This window comes from Prionailurus bengalensis, chromosome D4, assembly GCF_016509475.1.
Source record: "Prionailurus bengalensis isolate Pbe53 chromosome D4, Fcat_Pben_1.1_paternal_pri, whole genome shotgun sequence".
Taxonomy (NCBI): domain Eukaryota; kingdom Metazoa; phylum Chordata; class Mammalia; order Carnivora; family Felidae; genus Prionailurus; species Prionailurus bengalensis.
The window spans coordinates 92,713,148-92,735,108 of record NC_057359.1 but is presented as its reverse complement, the minus strand read 5'-3'; the positions used below and the strand labels follow the sequence as shown (position 1 = coordinate 92,735,108).

Genomic DNA, 21,961 nt, shown 5'->3' with positions numbered 1-21,961 from the left:
TTTTGAGAGAGAGAGAAAGTCAGAGCGAGAGGGAGACACAGAGTCGGAAGCAGGCTCCAGGCCCTGAGCTGTCAGCACGGAGCCCGACGCGGGGCTCGAACCCACGGACCGCGAGATCGTGACCTGAGCCGAAGTCGGACGGGTAACTGACTGGGTCACCCAGGCGCCCCCCAGCTTCTCTTCTTTCAAGGCCCACGTGATCAACAGACATAAGGCTGTAGACACAGCAGAGTGGCTCCCGCCGGGGTCTCACCTGCCGGGAGCACCACTGGGAGCACCACAGCTGGCAGCCCACCCCCCACCCACACTTAGTGCCCAGACACGGTCTCCCCCTTTGGCATCAAGTCTGCACAATGTCCAGGCAACATCAGCTGGGAGCAGACAAACCCATTTCCCAGCAGGAGAAATCAAGGTACGCCAGGAGGAGCATCCTTCCTGAGCTCTTGGCGAGCCGGCCGGGCTGGGGAGCAGGGGGAACAGGGGGAGCATGGGGGTGAAGGCCACCATGTCTGCCAGGTCTATGCTGTGCCTCTCAGCACACTGCTCAGTCTCTAACAGGAGCAGATGAACGGGGGGGAGGGGGAGTTCTCACGGCTTCTTTGCAGGGACAGGGCTCAGCACATGTCACCCCACCACAGGGCCTCCCTTGGCCACCTGTTGGTCCGGCTTCTGGAGCCTGGGCCACAAATTGCCCACCGAGATCACCTTGTGGCCTTGTACTCGAGGGAAAAGCTCAAGAAAGGCTCTGGGACCAGCCAGGCATCGTTCTTCCCAGGGGCAAAGCCTCTGAGGCATAACGTGCCCCCGGCCCGCCCCCGGGCCGCCATGGCCTGGGAAGGCAGCCGGGACGCTGCACCCACAGTCCTGGGCCCTGGGTGGGCGGGGCCTCCTCCCCCTGGCAGAGGTGGGGGCTGGCGGGGAACCTCGGGTCCTCGGATGAAGAGGGGGCTCTCCCAAACATGAAAACACCCCTGCTTTCAGAGCCCACCCGTCACACGGGGACCTCCACCCTCAGCAGAGGGCAGCCTGTTCGTCCTCACTGCCTTCCCCCGCTCCTTGCCTGACCCAGGAGCTGGAATCAAGCCTGCATGGGTGGGGTGGCCGTTGGAGGGGCTGGGGTCTCGGGGTCTCTGCATGCCTGGGAGGCATCTGTCTCCCTGAGGGCTTTTCTCTGCGGCTACGGCTTGGGTGCGGCGGACAAGGACAACACGAAATGGCCACTGGGGCTCACCATCTGTTGTCAGAAGCCAAAAGTCCCAAACCAACTGGCTTAAAGAAAACAAGTCGCCTCCGGGGCCCCAGGGAGGGAACTCAGGCAGAGTGAGGCTCCTGCCCAGCCTGGTCAGAAGGGCACAGTGGGGCCGGCCGGCTCCTGTGAGACGGACAGACCCCAGGAGCAGGTCCCCTCACCCCGGCACGGCCACACTCCAGGAGGCTGGGGAAGGGGGTGCTCGGATCCAGTTACAGACCGCCTGGTCCCGGCCCGAGTGGCACTGTGGGCTCGGAGTGCAGCGGTGGGGGATGGGGGGGGGCAAGGCAGCGCCTCCCCCAACCTATCAATGCCCTCCATTGTCAGGCGGGAGCTGGCCACCGCTCACCGCTTGGAGAAAAGGCTCTTTTTTCTTTCCCAGCCACTGACGGAGCAGGCGGGTGGTGGGTACTGGAGAGAGGGCGCTTGGTCATCAGAGCAGGGTGGGAGCCCGCCTCATCCACACCACCCTCTCCCTCTCTGAGCCCTGCTGGCTTGAGGGGGGGGAGGCCTTCGTGGTCCCAGAGGGTGTCCCTGGGGCTCCCCTGCCACCAGACCAATCCCTAACTCGTCAGGACGCTGGGCGTCCCCAGAGGCACCAGAAGGCTCTGCCCGGACGCACACCCCAGACCCTCCAGACACGGGACAATATCCCTGTGAACGGGCCCCTGCTCTCCAGCCCCCCGCCCCCACCCCCCCGAGTGGGGACCCCCGTGGGAAGACTGCGGGAGAACCCACCTGGATGGGTCACATCCTAGCCAACGAGGCTGGGTTACGCCGGGCCAGCGAGGGAAAACATGCCAATAAATCAGGCGTCGGTAGTGCGGACAAAGGCTGGCCGGGGAGCAGGTGCGCCTGTGGCCGGGGACGCGGGCGGCAGCTGCTCCCAGCCGGGCGCGGCGGGCCGCCAACCAGGGCGGGCGGGGCAGGAGCCAAGGAGGCTCCTCCGCGGGGGAAGGCGGCAGCTGACAGGGCCCATTGTCTGCCCTGCTCCTGCCCAGGCCAGGCGGACACCGCCGCGAAGGCACGCCGCCCAGCCCCACGGCTGCCGTGCACCGTCAGCGCCCCAGCTACAGGAGGGGCGGCCCCTGGAGACGGAACAGTAGAGGCAGGTGTTCTGTGTGGTGTGTGGGGTCCGAGGTACGACCGGGGCTGGGCCGGGAGCCTGAGCCAAGAGGAAGCACCAAGCCCGGCACAGCGCCTGGGCCTCGAGGCGAGCGCGGACGTCTGGGCCAGTCCGAGGCCACCCTCCCCGCCACCCCCACTCTGGGGTGTTCCAGCTCCGGGCCGCCCGCGGCCGGGACGTTGCTTTCTCCTCTGCACCTGCGAGCGCCTCTCCCCCGACCTGGCCATACGCTGGAGCTTTGCGGGGACGCCCCCCCTGGGGCCCCCTCTGCCCACGCCACCCAGACTTCCCTGCGGGGGCAGGAGGGACCACAAGGCCCCTGCTTGGACGTGGCCAGTCTGTCCTCCACGCTGGCCCTGGGGGGGTCAGTGCAGGCCCCTGGCGGGGATGGCACTGGGCTTGACGAGGAAAACCGTACCCCACACCTGCCTCGAAATGGAGAGGCTTCCTACAGCGGGCCCAGCTCAGGGCCTCGAGTGACCTAAGCAAACCCTCCTGTGGGCCCCGCGCCCCTCCTGGAGGAGGCCACCCAGTGTCTGCTCCTCCCCCTGCCTGTGGTCCTGTCCTGTCCTGGAACCCCCAGGCAGCCCAAGCAGCAGGTGAGTGACAGGTGGGGCCGGCGGCTGGGGGGGGGGGGGGGGGGGGGGGCTCCAGGGGAAGGGCTGTGGAGGGACCACCAGGGGGCCGGGATTCAGGCAGACACCCTGTCCCCCTGCCCCGCGAGGAGCACCAAATGGCTGCCGGGCCTGTGGTCCCACAGCCGAGGACGAGGACGCTTTGTTCCCCGCCTCAATATTTCCACTGTGCTGACTCCCGCCCTCCCTGCCCGCCAGCGCCGCTCCATAGAAATGCAAGTCCGGGGAGCATCCGGAGGCAGACGTTGCCTCGACCTTTCACCCGGGACTAATTCTAAATTGCGCTGTTTTCTTTTCTAAGCTAAGCGGCCATCTGCCACCCCCAGGGGACAGATGACAGCTCCCTCTGCCCCAAACTAGGAAGAGACGGAAGGACTAAGCAGTGAGAAGTGCTGTGCTCAGTTCTGCCCTCAAGGAGTTTGTGGTCCGGGGGTGGGGCCCTGCGCCACCCCCCCCCGCCAGCCGGTGGGGGGCAGTGAGGTGGCACCCCTCCCTGTGTCTGCAGGAGGAACCCGAGATTCTCCAGGACAGGTGCCTCCTGGGGCACAGCTGAAATGCAGTTCGATCAGAGGAACTTCGGGGGGGGGGGGGGTGGGTGCAGGAGGGGCTCCCCGCCCCACTCTGCCTGCCGGGACCTCAGTTTCCCAGGAGTGCAGCGGGGGTGGGGGGTCAAGGGGACCGCACGTGCCCCTTATCTGGTGACCTGGCCGTTTGGGCAGAGGGCACTCACTCACTCTAGGCAGCGCTGGGTTTGATGTGTGCATTTCCTACCGCGTTCCTGGGAACAGATTTACCGGCCCAGCTGAGCTGCTGTGTCTGAGGGGATCTGTGGGGACACGGGACTTCCCCTGCACAGAGCTGACCCACCAGGACCTCCAGGCAGCACAGCACTGCCCTGCCCCCGCCCTTACAGCAAGAAGCCACCTGGATGCAAGGAGCCATCCCCTCCTTAACCAACTCCACCTCTGCCGAGCAGAATGCGGGCCTAGAAGCCCCCTCCCCGAATCACCACTGCTGCCCCTCCTCGAGCTTTCTGCCCAGGAAGCGGAGTCTGGGGCCCTCGGGCTCCTGCTTTACGGGGCAGCCAACGCCACATCACCGGAGTCCCCTGGTGACAAGGGGTGGGCACGGACGGGAGGCTGAAGCTCCTCCCAGAGCCCAGCACCGCAGTGCCAAGCAGAGGCCCGCCAAGGCCACTGCCTTCCACCCAAACCACAACACTCGGGGCCGCTGCCGCGAAGCCAGGCCCACCCACCCCTGCGCGGCTCAGCCAGGAGTTTCTGAGACCCCTGGCCTGGGAAGAAGAGAACCACCCACGTCCCAGCCCCCCTACCTGGGGCCACCCGTGGACTGGGTGGGGAAAGCTCTGGCCCCTTGCTACAGGGGCAGACTGAGGCCAGGACCTCAGTCCCCTACAGGTGGAGCCATGAGATGGGGGTCAAGGAGCCGGGTCTTTCTCTGGGCAGGGCTTGGGGGCGCTCCTGGGACCTCAGCCCCTCCTTGGGCAAAGGCCAGTCCAAGTCCCGCCCCCTACCCCAGCAGGGAACCCCTGTCTTCCAGGAGGGACTGGCTGCCAGGCGGTGATTTGCTCACTGCCTGTAGGTAGGTGGGAGCTCAGGGGCCTCCCCGGCCTGTGCCCTACCCGGGAGGGGGGTGGAGCTGGGGGCCTTTCCACTGGGGACAGCGGGGACAGCTCAGCTCTGGGGAAACAAAGCCCCCAGGAGAGGTGAGGCTTGGGGCAAGTGGGCACTGGCCCGCTGCCCTCACCCCCAAAGTCCCCGGCTTCCTTTCAGACCCGCAGAAGCCTTTGTCCAGACACCTGTCCGCGGGGCGGGCCAGGACCCTGCCAGCACCTCCGCTGCACTCAACCCCCTCCCGCCCCCCCCCATCCCTTTCTGCTCCAGCTCCCTCCCCCACCTGACCTGCATTCAGGGGGCACAGGGTGAGGGTGGGGCAGGTGCGCAGGGGTGACTACAGCGGGATCGGGCCCCTGGTGGGCTGGGGCTGCTCCCAGGGCCTTGGGGCAGCGAGGGCTCTTCCTGACAGACCCACAGCCCAAAAGAGCAGCCCAGCGGGCGGGGGTGGGGTGGGGGGGGTGCAGCCTTCCCCGAGGGCCCAGGCCTTCCGGCCCCAACAGCTGCTGACAGCGCTCCCGGCTTTGTCTCCAATCTTCTCCCCAGGTTGCATCTCTGGACGGTCTAAAATCTGCTGGGAACAGGAAGCGCAGGAACAGCTCGGGCTTCCTTCCTCGGCTCTGGGGGAAGCCCTTTGTGGGAGGATGAACCACCTGCCCTCCCGGGAAGCCACCTTTCCCACCGCAGGGAAAACAATGCCCCCAAATGGCTCATTGTCCCCATGTCACTCAGAGCCGCCCCACCCTCAACGTGGGAAGCAGCGGCGGCGGCTTCCTGAGCTGGCCCGGCAGCAGGCACCCAGGCCCACCCATGGTGTGGGGTCGGGCGCTTGCAGGGACAGCAAGCACGGGGTCCCCCCAGGTCACGAGAGCGCCAGGGCTGTGAGGCACGTCAGAAAAACCAGCCGCACACCCCCCCCCCCCCCCCAGTCTCCCAGAAGACAGAGCCGCAAACTAGAGACAAGGTTGGGACGTGCGTCCTCCCTCGACTGTGTCCCCAGAACGCCTGCGGGCCCCCCCCCCACAGCCTCGGGGGCCTCTGCTCCCCAGCAGGGCGGCACCCGCACCCGCACCCCAGTCGCTCGGATGCGATGAAGGAATCGACAGGCTCACGAGGCCACAGGGAGGACTTAATCCAAAACTCGATTAATGAAGTCAGCAACTGCAGACCAAGCTCCACGCCAAAGCCAGAAATGATTCTGGCAACTTCCCGCCTCTGCTCCCAGAAGCAGATGCCATCTCAGGGGACGCGGGGAGCGGAGAAGGCTGTATGCCCAACCCCAGCGGCTGACCAGGGCAAGCACGCAAGGGGCACCTCACATGGACCCCAGGATGATGAAAGACGACCCGTAATTAGACCGCCAGCTTCAGCTCGTGGGGTTCCCGCAACGGCCCTGAAGCTACACGCTGGGCCCATTTCCCAGATGAGAAAACCGGGGCTCGGGCGCATTATGCCCACAGCACCACCTGGATGTGAATGCAACTCCTGACTTCTGCTGTCACTGGCGGTGGCCAGGAGCCAGCCACCCAGGCAGTGAGAGCAGGGCCGCCCCCCTAGAGGCGGCTAAGGGTCCAGCAGGAGCTCCGAGCATGGAGGAGGGAGGGTGTGTGCCCCTGGACCCCAGATGCCCTGCCCGGGACGCCTGGGCTCCTCACCTGACCACCTGACCCTCCCACACCTGGAGGGCTGGGGCACACAATGCATTCTTACATCCCACAAGCTCAGCCGAAACCCAAAACCCCGGCTGGGGGTGCGGCATGCGGGAGAGCTCTGGGACTCAGGAAGCCTCCCAGCCAGCTGGCAGGTGGGACTTCTCCGGGTCCCTGTCCGGCAGGAGGGCTGGTCACACCTGTGCTGGGCACCTACCACCACCCTCGCCCGTAGCACCCCTGTGGCTTTCCTACCTGGAAAGCACGGGAGGCACTGAGATGGCAGGGACGGAGGTCACACCCAGCCTGCCCCTGCGGCCCTCCGCCGAGGACCCTGGGACAGCCCCGGACCCTGTCAGGGCCAGCTGTGGGCTGCCTCTGGCTAAGCCGAGGCACGGGCATTCGCTCAGCAGTGGTCCCAAAGGTCACTGCCATCCCGCACCAGTCACCAGCCCCGTTCTGTCTGGCCTCCTCTCCTCACTCACACCCACCGAGCACGGCCGGCCCCGCGGGCCACCAGGCCCCACACACCCCCCCCCACTCTTGCACACCTGGCTGTCACCCTGGGCCCAGCACCGCCTCCAAGGTGCCCTGGGGCACAGCGAATACCGGAGACAGAATCCAGCCAGTTGCACAAGGCCCGGGGTGGGGGTGGGGTGAGGGTGGGGCCTGCACTCCTCTGGGGACACCCAGGTGTCCTGGGACCGTTGGCATGGGTCCAGGGCCCTGTGGAGGGGTTTCTTCCCCTGCAGGGATACTGGGAAGTTCTTGGGCTGCACTTGACCTTCTGTCCCAAGTGCTGAAGCAGGGCTGGTCTCTGGGACAGCTTTCTGGACGAGACCTTGCAGCATGAGCCAAGGGCTCCAGGACAGAGTAAACCTCAACCAATGCGTTCTGTCGGGACAAGGGGGAGGGTGGCACACGGGCCCAGTCAGTCACACGAACACAAAGGGGACACCCCAAGGACGGCACCTTCACCGGCCAGCAACTCTGTGGGATGCTCCGCCCGGCTCAAGCTCCTGAAGGAAAGGACCTCAGAGAGGGGGGTGGGCAGCCCAAGGTCACGGAGCCCACACGGTAGGTAGAAGGTGCTGGTGGGGGGGCCACTACCCCAGCCCTGTGGGAGCCCTGCACTACGATGGGGGAAAGCCCAGTACACGGCTACCAGTGTAGACGGCATCTCCCTGCAGGCTGGAAGCCAGGTCTTCCAGAACCTGGAGCCGCCCACCTGCTCGGGCCTCCACTTCCGGCTCTGCGCCCACCCCCATCGAGTGAGCACGGCGCAGGGGCCAGCCGAGCCCGGACCCGGGGCCCCGGACCACCGGGCAGGGCGCCGCCACACTCTGAGCCCCAGCCACACACGGATGCTGGGGCTCACGGCCACGCCTGGCTCCCCGATCTGGCGCTCGAGCAGCCAGGGCCGAGGCCGCCCTCATTCTGACCGCTGGAGGGAGGAGAGAGGGGGGAAGCCCCGCCCCGTGGGCTGCCCCGGGGGAGCCAGGACCAGCCAGGCGGACAGGTGGAGGAGTCCTCAGGTTGACCCGGAAGGCCCACGCTGCAGTGACCTCACCCAGGCCCTCTCGGGAGGGAGGGGAGACCGGGGCCCCGAGGGGCAGGAACCTCCCCACCCCCCAGCCTGAACTCAGCATCTCTCTTACTAAAAAGCTGCTGGGAAAAACACACACACTCAAAACTCTGGCTTCTTCCCCAAACGTCTCATTTCCAGTAACTGTATAGTTTCCGCTCATCAACAAACCAACGCGGAGGAAATGGTGGGAGGCAGGTCCCCAGCCCGGCGACAAGGCCCTGCTGTGAAGGCATGGCTGACCCTTCCAGAGGCCTCCAGCTACCGCTCTCCCCGCCCACCCTATCCTCTGGTGACCCCCGGCCTGGCCGGGCTGGTGGGAGGCCTGCTGTGGCCTGGGTCTGCCTGCCCAGCTAGGCGTAAGTGGGGGCAAACTCCTCCCCAGGGGCCTGGAGGAGGCTCGTAACCCAGGCCCATCAGCACAGGGTCAACAGTGGTGGCCCCCTGGGCAGATGCCTGTGGCTCAAACTGTGACCCAGGCCGGGCCGCCACCGTGGGGTGAAGACGGCAGGAGGCTGGCCCGGAAGGGTCCCCAGGGACAGCAACAGCTTCTTCCCAGCCCAACCCAGTGACCCGTGTGGGTCCCAGAACTCTCAGGGTGGGTGGGCAGGCGTCTCGGATGTCCTGTGGCCACCTCTCAGACCCCACCCCTCACAGTGGGATGGACATCACCATCCGGCCTCGGCTCCCCCGTGGGGGGAGCGGTTTGCTCAGCAAATCACCAGCGTCAACAGAGTGACGAGGGGACAGAGCGATGAGGGGACAGTGACGAAGGGACAGTGCCTAGGGGACCGCTTTCCCAGCTCAACCGAACCAACTGGAACGCTGAGAGCACGCGACTGCCAGCCAGCCCACTGAGGGGTCAGCTGGGACAGCTGGGGACAAATCCTCTCACCCGCTCAGAGCATGGCCAGGATGAGTCCCAGCCCCAGACCGCACAGCACAGGTGGTAACGGGGCCACGTCTCTGGTGAAAATCTCAGAGACCACCGCCTAGCATTCGGCCTGACTTCCCGCTGATCAGACCGGCTCCCGCCCGCCACCCACCCATCTCTGAGCAGCCTGTGGAGTGGGACCAGATGAGCTGCAAGTGTCCTGTGGCTGAGGGACCCCTCCTTGGCGGGGTGAGCCGTCTGGGTCAAGCGACCACAAAAGCAGCATCTGGGCCTGGCCTGATCCCGAGACACCCCGGCGCTGCACTGGGCGGCCAGACCGAGACCCGGCTGGGGCTGGCAGCTGTACCTGAGGGACGCTCGGGTTTGGGAACCGCAGGGTGGCCGTCGGAGGCCAGGCTCCCCAGTGCACGCCTCCCCCCTGACCAAGGCCTACTGGAAAGCAGGACTCCTTCCGGGAAGCTGGGAGCCCCAGACAGCCCTCTTGCTGGGGCGAGGGAAGCCCCAGGGCTGACCTCCAGAGAAAGCCCCCAGCCCAACAAAGGACAGCAGAAGGGGCAGGCCGCCTGGTGGGAGAGGCCGGGCCTCTCAGAGGTGTCCATAACCCGCTCCAAGCAGCAGCTTTGCATCAGGGAGAGGACAATGCTTAACCTAATTCACTCTAAGGTGTTAATGACAGACATCCTGATCCCTGCTGATCCCTGCCCCTGAGCTTAGGGGAAAGTGGGGAAAGTTGTTTGGGGGCCACCTAAGGTGGGTGCGGGGTCAGAAGGGACCGCCTGATGGTGAAATATGGGGTGTTTCTGTCCGAGAGTTCCCCGGGGTCTCGGAGATGCACAGTGCCCCCCCCCCCACACACACACCAAGGGACAGAAGTCTGGGCTGACACTGAGAATCCAGGGAAAGACGCGCTCTCACCCCACGGGAAGACCCCCAAGCAGGCAGATGGTGGGGCCGGGGGCCCGCCCGCTCCCACCATACATCCTCTGCTGGGGCTGTGCCGCCTGGGACCTGGCCCGGCCCCTGTGCCTGCCGCCCCCCCCCCCAGAGGACTCACCCCGAGGCTGCAGCAGGCCTGGTGCACCCAGCTGGGCTGTCCCCACAGCACCCGGCCCCGCACACGGTAGGTGACGATGGCACAGCTACTCTTCTCTCGCTGGCTGCTGTCTGTCCCACAGTCTGGTTCTCAAACGTCCCTTCTCCTCTCCTGCACTTAGGGCCTGCGTCTACCTTGCCTGCCCCTGGCACGCAGTAAGTGCTCAGTCAAAACCCTCCTCCCACCGCACCCCTGCAGGGCTTCAGCTCTGCGGCCCCCGCGGGCTCCTCAGGCCGCCACCGTGTGGGGGCTGGCAAGAGCACAGGCTGCGAGGGAACCTGGAGCCTGAGCAGGCCGGGGCCGCAGGCGTGCCAGGCTTTCCCGGGCGACTCCCCCGGGCACATGCCAAGCCCTGCTTGGCGCGGGGGAGCTCTACTCGTGTGAAACGTCCAGGACAGGCCAATCCAGAAACGGAGAGCAGACCGGGGCTTGCCAGGGCCGGTGGGGGGGGGGGGGAGCTGGGAAAACGGGATGACTACTTCGTGGGCCGGGCCCGGAGGGGGAGCACGCAGGCGCTGTAGGGATGCGGCGGGAGGAGCGTTTTTACTCGCGCCAGGGGCAGCAAGGTGGACGCAGGCCCCAAGTGCAGGAGAGGACAGGTGCAGGCCCCAGACAGGCCATGAGAGCAGGACCGGGGCGGGGTGGGGGGGGGGGGCGGCAAAGCTTTGGAAGCAGATAACAGTGGTAGTTGAACCTCGTGAACGTATCAAATGCTCCCAAATCGTACACTTCAAGTGGCTAAAATAACAGAATTTATGGTGCATGTGATCGACCAGCGAAACCCCCATACGGGTATCCACTGCCCCCCAAATCTATTTGTCAACCCGCGTCCCAGGAGCAGGGTGGGGCGGGGCGAGGTCTCCAGGAGAAGCCCGCCCAGGCTGCTTCAGAGAAGGGCCTTCCTCCAGAGCACCTGTCAACCGCGGCCCCCTCTGCAGGGACCCGCCCCCTCCTGGCGGGTGGGCCAGGTGGTGAGAACACGGGAGCCTGGCCCTGGCCCTGGCCCCAGACCTGCGGAACCTGCCAGGCAGGAGGCCTGACTCCCGGGCACCCCCACCCCCACCCCCTGTGGCCACCACCCAGGCGTTTACAGGCCTGTGCCGGGGTCCTGCTGGGCCGCACCTGCAGGAGGACTCCAGGAGCCCCCAAACCCAGCTCCCTCACGTACAGAGGGGGAAACCGAGGCCCGGGTCCGCATACCCAACCAGAGACGGTCAGGCCCCGGCGGAACTGGGAAACTTCAGGATCATCAAACACATCCTGACCCACGGTCACGATGCCCCGAAGTCAGCTGCTCGTAAAAGCCTCTGGGACTCTGGACGAGCCTGCACACGAAGGTGAGAGCTGACGTAAGCCGGCTTCAGATCCGCCCCCCCTACTGCCCCGCCTCTTCCCCTCAGCCTCAGTTTTTCCCACCTGTAAACTGGCGATGAAAAGAAAAAGCAGGCCGAGCAGAGCAGAGCTGGCCACCACCTGGAGGGGGTGTGAGCCAGTGGAGTAAACCGTCTGCCAGGGGTTTTATGAGGCCGGATAAAAGCAGCTGTCTGTGCGCGGAGTTGTTAGTGTTACGTTATTGAGGAAAGCAATCTAGCTGCTCAATCAACTCGACAAAGCCACATCCTTTCACTATTTATAGACAAGACACGAAACAGGAAAGGTGCCCTCCCCACCCCAGGAGGGTGCAACCCCTCAGCCAGGCACTGCCCAGGGGGCCCCCGCTGCCCATCCCCATCGAAGGCACAGAGTCGGTTGGGGTCCGGCCTGCGGGGGCCTCACGCTGCACTCTGGCACTTAGCGGGGTGGAGCAGAGGTGTCCCACGGGCCCTCTCCCGCTGCCATCGTCTGGGGAGTCCCAGCACCCGGACTGTGCCCCCCGACGTCCTGATGAAGGGCTTCTCCTCTGCCAGCCAAGGGTTCGGCCCGCCCCACCCTCTTCCTGCTAAGGGCATAGTTTCCTTTCTCTTTAAAAAAAAATACGTATTTCTTTTCAGTGGAAAAAACGTTAGCTGCCGTTCAGAGGCAGGGCCCCGTCCAAAGAGGCACCTTCCTGTAAAGAAGGCACGTTCCCTGCCGCGTCTCCCAGCAGGGGAGAACGTTCTGGTTCACAGTGGGTGTCTGACGTGTGTTTTGGTACCTGGCCCCAAAGCTGAAGCCGCATAAACAGAGGAAGCCCTGGAGCAGACCTGAGAATTCACCTGTTCCTCCCCCAGCCTCGCCCAAGACTCCCAGGTGACTCAATGGAAACATCCAAACTGGGTGGCAGGAGACGCGAAACGTTAGGTCCCCCGGAAGCGGAGGGCCAAGGCACTTCCCGCCGGAGCCTCTGAACCTCCTCTTCTAAAGGGAAGTTGTCGTCCGGCCCCGCTTCCTCGGAGACTGGCCACGGAGGCCTCGGGCAGTGCAGGCAAGACAGGGCAGTGGTTAGAACACCCGCTTCGGAGCGAAAGAAGAGAGGCCGGGCCAGGCGCCACTCTGCACTCTTCGATCCGGGCAGCCGCCGAGGTCTTTGCGCTCGCTTACCCCCCACCCCCACCCCCACCCCAGGCCTGACCCCACATGGTGCCGCGGGCTTGCTGGGAGCCACGCTGAGCTCCCCTCCGCCTGACAGGTCACATGCACTGTTGTCGCCTCTCCTGTCCCCACACTAGAAAGTCACCTCCGTGGGGGCAGGGGCTGTGTCTGACCTGAGCCTGCCATGCCGAGGCCCTGGAGCAGAAAACCCAGCACACGGCAGGTGCTCAAAGGTGCCTTTGGGGAAAAAGCAGACAGGACTGCTGATCAGAGTCCCCGCAGGTGATAAAATCCTCAGGAGCCCCTCCCCACGCAGCACCCGGCCTGGGCCCACCAGGCAGCACCTTTTGGCTTCTCCGAATTCGCTCATTAGCCAACTAAACATTCGAGAAGGAGGATCCCGAAACCAGCCCTGTCAGCTCAAAAGGAGAAGGCAGGGAAGAAACGGACGCTCAGCCGGTGTCTAAAGCCTGCCGCTCTGACGCAATCCTCGGGCCGCGGAGAGATCGATCGTGTCAGCCCCACACTACCGACGGGGAACCTGAGTTCCGGTGACCCGACGACCTGGGGTCACAGAGCTAGCAGGTGGCGCAGCCAGGCCTCAAATACCGGATGGTCCAAAGCTAAAGCCCGCCACCGGCCAGCCAGCTGGACTTGCCCTCTGAGCGCGATGGCTCACTCCGCTTCTGCGATCACCTGGAAGGCGCCCAGTGGAACAGACTTTCCCGCGGGCAGGGAGGCTGTCCCAGCAACCCTGGGGCCTCCGCTCCCAGTCCAGGACCAGGCAGGCCCCAGAAGCCTTTCGATGACCCCCCCCCCCCCCCGGGCCTGCCTGCAGGGCCACCCCGCACAGCAGCCCTGCAGGGATGGCGCTCTGCCCACAGGGACAGGCGGCGGGTCTTTCCTCCGCAGCCACGGGCCCGCTACACCTCTGCTACTTGGTGACGCCCCGGGAGGGCTTTCACGCCGACAGAAACCTCTTTTTCCGATGCTGAGCCCTGCAGCCACCTGACTAGCGGCTTCTGGGGAAGGTTCCTTCTCGTTTGGGGTGGAAACAGATGATTCACCAGGTACTAATGTGCCGGGCACTGTGACACGACCGTTTCCCACACCCTATCCCTAGGGGAGCCAGCAGACCAGCTCGGAAAGTCAAAGAACCTTCCGAGAGGCCGGGGTGAATGCTATAGAGTCGGAGTTTCCACCCGGGTTGGCACCAGAAGCCCGTACCCCAACACCTTTGAGGAAGGAAGGTGTCTTCCCCGCTCAGCCGCAAGGGCCAGGCCACCCATATAGCAGACCCTCTGGGGCTTCACGGGAACAGAAGAGCCCAGCCAGAGGCACAGGCCCCAGGGGCAGAGGGAGCCAGGGCCCCTCACGGGAGTGGCCACAACGTCCCCAAACCGCACCATGGGTCCAGACCTGTGCCCCTCCGCAGCTGGACCCGGCTGTCGCCCTGTCCCCGCTCTGGTCCCCAGGCTCCAGCACAGTGCCACCCAGAGGTGGGGCCTCTGAGAATGGCACTTCCGTTCCGTCTTCCAAGTGGATCTGTGGGGTGTGCACAATGGGGTCTCTGTGGGCCAAGCTCGGCCGAGTGCCAGGCCAGACTGAGGCAGGCTTCCCGCCAAGGAGGAGGGGGCCCCAGGCCCCAGGGAGGAGACAAGGCCGGCGCCCAAGCCCTGATCAGTGGCCTGGCTCGGTCGGAGGGGTGGGGAGCACGCACACTGTCGCCCTGTCCCCTAGAAGCGTCTCACCCCAACGCAAGCAGGGGGCTGCAGTAGCCCCCTTGTGGCCCAGGCTCCAGCCCAGAGAGACTCCAGGGTCCCCTGGGCCAGTCTGTCCCTGTTCCCCGGTGGCACAAAGAGACCCCTCCTGCCTTCCCAAAGCCCTCCGCACAGGTCCGGAGACCCCCCAGGCCCCATGGGTGAGCACAGGGCCAGAGCGGGCGTGGGGCAGGCGGGAAGGGAGTCGTGCATTCTGGGAAGCCACGCATAATTAATCACACAGCATTAATCCTCCTCCCGACAATAGCCGCTGCGCTTCCCCTGAATCCCAGCTGTCGGTCTCTGAATGGAAGGAAGCAAGATTTAGGGCATCAGGCGTCGGTGAGGCTTCTGCAGGAGAAGAAAAAGGCCCCAAAAAAGCAAAAAAAAAAAAAAAAAAGTAGTGTGCATTCATTAGCATCTGACAAAGACACAATCCTCTTTGTCTATGAAACTGCTCACAGACCTGCTTAATTGGTTTCAGTTCGGGGAGGGTGGGGGCAGTGAAGGGGGGGCTGCTAGCCCACGGGCCAAGGGTTGTCAAGGGAAGGGGCCCCGAGCAGTGGGAATGCGGCACGCCGAGGACCGGGACGGAGGACGGCTGGGGAACCACTTCTCCCTCTAGCCCCCCTCCATGGGGCGGGGGGGGCCCTTTCTCCAGCCACCAAGCACCTCCTCATATTTCCCACCAGGGACAAAGTCAAGCTGAAGGGCATCAACCACGAGAGAAAAACTTCCCGGGGCCAGAGCGCACAGGGAGGGCGCGGACTCTAACACGCCCCCTGCCCCATCAGGGTGGGTTGCGGGCTGTACCACACACACACACACACACACACACACACACACACACACACACGACATGCTGGTTTCCCAGCCAAGGACCCAACGCTGGGTGGGCGATGGACTGGATGGAGGGTTCGGGAGTCGGGGCTGTAGATGCCGTGACAGAAGCCAAGCCACCCCCCAACCTGGGAGATGGGTCCCCCAACCTCACCTGAGGTCAGAGAAGGTGAGCTGGGGGAGACCGAAGGCCCAGGGGGGTGGGTTTGGCATTAAAATAGCCACTTCTGCCTGAGGCACTGCACTCACCTGCCTGGAGGAGGCACTCCCCGTGGGCAGGGTGGCGCGGGGGCTGGGCCGCTCCAGAAGGTCCACAGCCTCCCTGGCGGGTCATTGTTTCTTAGGGATTTTAGCAAGAAGCAGGGTACCAGGAATTCCCGACTAGCACCCCAGGAGCCCAAGGTGGCCCACAAAGGCGTGCTCGAACCTCCAGCGGCCAGACCAGCTCCACACGCAGCATAATTGCTGGTGATTAAGTAATTGCCAGACTTTGTCCAATAAAAGTAACACGTGACCGCGCCCAGCCTTCTGGGCCATCTCCAGAAGACAATGGCCCAGTGTTCTGTCCCCGCGGGCCCCCGCTGCAGAAGGCAGGGGCTCTGCTCCCGACAAAAGCACCAGGTCCCCACAGGGGCGCAGGGGCGCGTACTCACACACAGGCTTCCGTGCCGTTGGGGGACACTTCACACTTGCCGCCATTCATGCAGCTGTCGCTGGGCTGGGAACATCGCAGTCCTTGGTGGGGGGGGGGGGAGTAAGACAAGAGGTCAGCCCGGGTGGCACTGGGGCCCTGAGCCCAGGGAAGGACCCACCCCAAGGGACACAGCCACCCCTCACCCAGAAGGCTCTGCCTTGTCATGGGGTTGCTGGGGACAGGAGACCTCGCAAACCCTCCCAAATGTGAACCCCAAGGGGCTTCAACGTTCTGCCCAGAGTTCTGGCAGTCAGAAATGGGGGGAGGGACAACAGGTTGGCTGGCCGGCAGGTGGACAGGTCACGCTCGAAGTGGGTAAGGGTGGCCTGAAATGTCATCTGGACAACAGTAGAGGAAAGCTGAGGTGACCCTGGGCGGCTCTCCCAAACTCTGCACCCCCCCCCCCCCGCCCCGCCACCTATCTTCAATGGGGAGCCCAACGGGGCCACGGCCCCTATCCAGCCACCAAGATTGTCTGGCTGTTCAAACATGTTCTGTGGGGGGGCGGTGCTGGGGGGGCACACTCCCCACCCCCCACCCCACCCCCCAGCTCGTGGGAAAAAGCGACAGCTGCAAAGCCCAACGCCCCGCCCGCCAACAAAGCGCCAGCTACGGAATCAGAGCAGCCCATTGTCACCAGGGCCGCCTCCTGGGGCACCGGGGCTGCACCTCAGGGACCCGGCCCCGCCTCCAGGACACCCAATACCTGCTCCCTCGGGCAGGCATCCTCAGCAACATCCAGGGGAGGGGGGGTGAAGGAGCCCCATTTGGAAGGAATTCGGCCCCATTCCCAAGAAGGCACTAATAAGGTGGCCCCCTCCCCATTTTATCAGCGCTGTGTAAAGGAAGCCCCTCCCGGGGGCGCGGAGGGGGTGTGACTTGGAACCCCACCTTCTGGAAGTGGGGATCTAATTCTCCCCTCCGACTTTTAGGAGAAGATAGAAAGGAATCACCACTAGATTCCTCCACGCGAAGTGGAGAGAGGGGTAAGCGCTCCTTCTCCGGGTCCCTCTCCACCCTCGCAAGATTTCCAAACTTGAACTCCGAAAAGTCAAAGTCCCACCAGTCAGTCGCGGCGGTGTTCCGCACACCCCCCCCCCACCCCCGCCCACGCCAAACTGTCTATGAGCCGGCATGGGGGCAGCGATCAGGCGTGGGAAGGAGACCCCTGGGTCCGCGCCTCCCGCCTGGCCCTTCGCGAACTCTCCTAAATGGGGAGAAGGCCGGTCCGCCCGGCGCCCCACTGCCCACCGCGCCCCGCAGAGCTCCGTAAAGGCAACGCGACGTCCGGGACCCCACACTCCGCGCCCCAACATCCGCCCCCGGCGCGGGCCAGAGGCGAGGAGAGAGAGAAATGGCCCCCAAAGCAACAGGAAACCAAAACCGACTCGATTCAAATCGAAAAGTAGTAGGCAGCTCGCCCGCCTGCCCCGGCGGCAAGCCCCACGCGTGGCTGATGAAGGACGAGCCCGGGGCTGGGCCTCCGGGGGCCCCTAGCGCCCCCACGCCCGGCTTCAAACCCGGGTCCAGGCGCGGGCGGCGCGAGTCCAGCCCGACTGGGCAGGCGGCGCGGGGGAGGGTCTGTCCTCCCCGCGCCCCGGATCGCCCGGTTCTCTCCACCCCCCCCCCCGCCCCCCACCGCCCCGGCCGCCCGTTCCCAGCCGCCCGGGGCGCGCGCGCAGGGCGCCGCCAAAGTTTCCGAAGGGCGCGGAAAGTTTCGGGCTCGCGGACGGGCGCCTACCTCGTGCGGCGAGCGCGGGCAGCAGCGCCAGGCAGAGCAGGGGCGCCAGGAGCGGCGGCATGCCTGCCCGCCGGCTGCCCGCTGCGCCCGGTGGCGGCCTCCTGCGCCGGGACGGCGGGGATCTGGCGCACACGCGCGCGCCGGACGGTCCCACGGGCGGCGGCGGCGGCCCGCGGCGGCTCTCCGCTTCGTGGCGGGTGGGCGGGCGGCGCTGGGCCCCCACGGCCTCCGGGCCCGGCTCGGCGCCCCGGCTCGTTCCTCCGCTGCGCTCGCGCCCGCGCCCGCGCCCCGCGCCCCTGCGCTCCCTCCCGCGGCCGAGGCACTAGTGAGGCGCAGGCGGCCGCGCGCTCCGCCCCCGCCCGCCGGCCCCGCCCCTCGGGCCCGCCCCGCCGATCCCTCCGCACCCCTCGCCCTCGCTGGCCGCGCCCCTGCGCGCACCGCGCCTGCCCTGCGTCTCCTCCGGCGGGGCGCGCATCCGGAGCCTGGGTCCTCCGGGGTTCGGGGCCCCGGCGGGGAGAAGAGGCGTCGGGGGCCGGCCCTAGGGACTACTTCTTGTTCGAAAGTTTTCAGCGGCAAAAAGTTTGGGTCAGGGCCGCGGAAGGATCCGGCTCTGACAGTCGCTTAGCCGGGCGACAATTGGCAAAGATTTGCATCTCAATAGCGGCGGAGGCGCGGGCGGAGTTGGGGGAGAGGAGCCTTAGGGGGACCTTGCGCCGTGGGGAGCTGGGCTCGGGGAGGTGGGGAGGAGCGCCCGAGGCAGTTTGGGGGACCCCGAGCGCGGGACGAAGAAGTCGTGCCCTTGGCGGCCGTAGGGAAGCCCCTGACCCAGGGGCTCCCGTCCCAGGAGCCCTGAGGTCGCAGTTGTAAGCCTCCAGGAGACAGGCCGGACACCCTGGCTCGGCCGGTCGGGGCACTTGACCTCGAGGGATGGTGGCGCCGCGGCTGCTGCTGCTTTTCGGAAAGGCGGGGGGGGGGGGGGGGGGGGGGGCTCCGGGTGCCCCAACGGACCAACCCGGGGCTAATGCCTGGCCAGACGGGTTGCGCACCCGCTCCCCCAGGAGGGAGCCGCCTCTAGACGCTCCTTGATCACTGTCCAGCCCCTTCTCCTGTCGCCTCCCGCCTAAGACGGCCCGCAAAAGCGCACGGGAGTCCAGCAGACCCACTGCAAGCGTCCCGGGCGCCTCCCACGTGGTCCTTCCGCATGATTTATTTCTCCGCCGCAGTGCCAGATTTGGGCATCCTGTGCCAAGCCCGGGTAAGCGCTGGGCGTTCAGAATGCCTGCCATAGTCCCTTCTGAAACCAAAGTTCGTGGCTCGGCGCTGGGGACAGACTGCCCTCCCCCCATCCCCACCCAGGATGGTGAGCCGGGCATCCTGGCAGCCCTCTGGAGTAGGTGATGCCAGAGGGGAGCTGTAAAGGCTGAGAAAGACCCCACTGAGTGAAGGACAGTGGGCGAGGAGATCCAGCAAGGCGGCAGAAACCCTGGAGGCTGGCAGCCACCGGTGCAGGGAGGGCCTACGGGGTGGGCAGAGTGCATTCCTGACTCCTGCCCACTCTTCTTGGCGCACCTGTTGTCGGGCACTGCGGGGCAGCTGGGATGCTGTGAGCGCTGGACGGACGGCCAGTCCGGGCCGAGGCAGCTGCCGGGGGGGCCTCCCTCGCCTGCCTCCTTCCAGAAGCCGGCTGTGCTTCGCTTCCTGCTTCCCGGAACCTGGGGTAGGGGTAACTTCTCCCGGGGCCAGCGCCCGGGAGCTGAGGCGCCTGAGGCAGCAGAGATGTTTATATAACAGCTGCCCAGCAGCTTGGAGAAGCAGATTGTCCGTACAAGGAAGAGGGTGGCCACAGAGTCCCTCCCTGTCCCCCCCTCCTCAGCTCACAGACTCAGGGCTCTGCCCCCCATATCCCCTTCTACTCTTGGGGGAGGACTGGAGGCCTCAGGCCAGTGGGTGCTCCTCTGGGAGCCATCGCCTGTATGCCCCGCGCCGGGGCCTGCTTTCTGCCTGTGGCTGCAGGCTGCAAGTTCAGCCCTGGCTCGGGAGCAGCTCTAGAGGAAGGGGAGGAAGAAGGAGGGAGCACTGCAGGAGGAGAGGAGGGAGCACGGGAGGAGGGGAGTCTCACCTGGGTCTGCCCAGCTGTGCCAGCTCTACTCTGGGCCTCACGCAGGAGCCGGGTGCTCTCGTTAGCCCGTGGTAGACAGGGCAGATGGGTTTCCCAGGCTTCCAGCCCCTGTGCCACCTGCCACCTTGGGTACCCCATGGGCGACAGGGGCCAAGGAGACCCCAGGAAAGCCAGAGTGGCCGGGAAGGGCATGTGAATGGCCACGGCAGGGACCTGGCCGGAGGGCGGGGGCTGGGGTGGCGCGGAGCTGGATGGGGGGGAGGGGGGGCGCCTGGCTCAAGGTGGGGGCTGAGACGAGGCCGCTGGTGAGGAGGCCCCAGGCTGGCTGGGCGGCAGGCAACCAGTAGGGGTGGGGCTGCAGGCCCGGCTTCCAGAGCGGTTGCTGAAAGCGTCTGGCCGCCACCTCGGGGACTCGGCATCTCCCCTGGGCCAGCGGGGTCTCCCTAAAGAAGGCCGTCACACTCCGCACCTTAGGCAGACTGACCCAGGTCGGTTCCCCCTCTCTGTTGCCTCCAGAGATACCGCGGTGCCGTCGTCAGGGTGGGCGGCGGAGGCCGAGCCGCCTTTTGGCCCATTCCTGTCCCCAAAAGGAAAGCCCGTCCCAGCCCCCTCTTGGAGAAGGGGAGTCGGCAGCGGCTCGGTCTGCTTGGCGGTGGTCAGTGTGGTGAAAGCTCCCCAGGATTCCGAGGTGCGGCGACGGCCGGGGGGTTGGGAGAAGGTAAGGGTCCGCCCCTCAGTTCTGAGGAGCTAGGCCGAGACCAGCTCCGGGCAGGCCAGGTCTGGGCCTCGGTCCGCAGCAGCAGACGGGCTGCGGGGGTCACAGGGGAGGGCTGCCGGGGGCCGCGTGTGCCCACCCCTCCCCCCCCCCCCCCGGCCTCATACGCGGTTCCCAAGGTCGGGGGCCGCAGGTCAGACTTAGGGTGCCGGCCCAGGTGTGCCCGGTGTGGATTGCAGTGGCCCCAAAGCAGAGCGGAGGGTGTTGGCGGGGGGAGCAAGGGCTCAGGAGTTGGGCTGAGGGTGTGGCCTTTGACAAGTGCGCTGGCCTGAGCTGGGAGGGGGGTATCTTCCAGAGCAACTGTGGGAAGATTCCAGAACACAGGGGAAGGGCCTCACTCACTACCTTCTGAAGTTGATTGTAAAACATATCTGACCCGCTTGCAAAGAGAGCCCGGGGGCCTGAGAAGTGTCCAGACTCTTACCCCACCCATTAAGAGCCACGGCCAGGCGCAGGCCCAGCGCTGGACTCTGACCGCTGGCCCACCAAGGGACCAGCACTGCCTCCTGGGCCTCAGTTTCCCCTTTACCAAGTCCTTTCTACATTTTTCTGCTCGAGACCAGCCAGGAACATTTTCCAGAGGTCTGAGTGTTTTCCGGGATGTGGATCTGGTGGCTTTGTGGCGTTGCTGCAGGTGGACAGGCCAGGGCTAGGTCCCCAGTCCCCTGAGCTGGACGCTCAGCCAGAGCAGCGTGTCTCCAGGCAGGGGCACACGTGTGGGGCTCCAACGTTTCCTGCTGCCCGTGCCCCGGGACGGGTTCAGGCAGAGCCGTTCAAGGGCTCCCCTTGTTCTGAGGAGGGAGGGCGGAGGCTAGAGCCTTGAGTTCGCGTCCCTCGCTGCCCTTGCGCCTCACAAGGGGGCCCCTGTCACCAGGCTCAGGTGTGCGCCCCGCCGTCCGCACGAGGAGCGGGCTGGCCGGGGCCACCCGCAGGTGCCGGGCATCTGCCCTGGGCCAGTCTGCACGCCTTGTCTTCCGCAGGCATGACTCCTCCCTCCTTAGCTTTGCCTCCTCCAGGAAGCCATCCCAGAGCCCCCAGGATGGTCCCCGGACCGCTCACCCATTGTTCCAGGGGGTCTGCGGTCCTGGCCCTGGCCCTGTGGTCCTGGCCCCCCACAGACTCGGGCTGACCTGTGACTAACAGAGGGCTCATTCTGCGGGGGCCTCTGCGCAGGGCCCTGCCGGCAGTCTTGTCCGCCTGTCACACACAGTGGTCACTACTTGGGACCCCAAGGCCTCTTGTCAGTGCAGGGCCAGAGCCAGCTCCCTCCTCCCTACAAGGCCCGGGAAGGAGGGCCAGCATCCCAGAGGCAGGCCCAGAGCCTGGGGAGCCCGTGTTGCCCGGGCAAGTCCCCCAACAGGTAGCCTGCCTCCCGGAGCAGGTGAGCCAGTGCAGACTGACTGGCGTGGCCTCCGAGGGCCACAGAGCTTGTCATGTGAGAAGTGGGCTTCAGGGTGGCCAGAACAGTACAGACCCACACAGAGACCCTGCCTCCCTCCGGGAGCCCTTGCACTGCTCAGGGCATAAGCCCTAACTGCATGGCGTCCCAAGCCCCGCGCAGGAGGAGCCCCACTCGGACTTCTCCAGGTCCCCCGATTCCCTCAGCTGGCCACAGAGCTGGAAAGGGCCGAGCCGGGCCTGGTGTTAGGTCACCC

General features: G+C 65.9%; 1 protein-coding gene across 1 annotated transcript in view; it reads right to left on the bottom strand.

Moving 5' to 3' along the window:
- Nucleotides 1-17,681, bottom strand: part of NOTCH1 (notch receptor 1) — a 44,082-nt gene extending 26,401 nt beyond the window's left edge. The window contains exons 1-2 of the mRNA XM_043565244.1: nt 17,413-17,681; nt 15,631-15,712 (exon numbers count right to left, since the gene is read on the bottom strand). Of these exons, the coding sequence (XP_043421179.1) occupies nt 15,631-15,712; nt 17,413-17,473 (143 nt within the window). The 5' untranslated portion in view covers nt 17,474-17,681. The remainder of the gene's footprint in view (nt 1-15,630; nt 15,713-17,412) is intronic.
- Nucleotides 17,682-21,961: the final 4,280 nt, after the last annotated feature.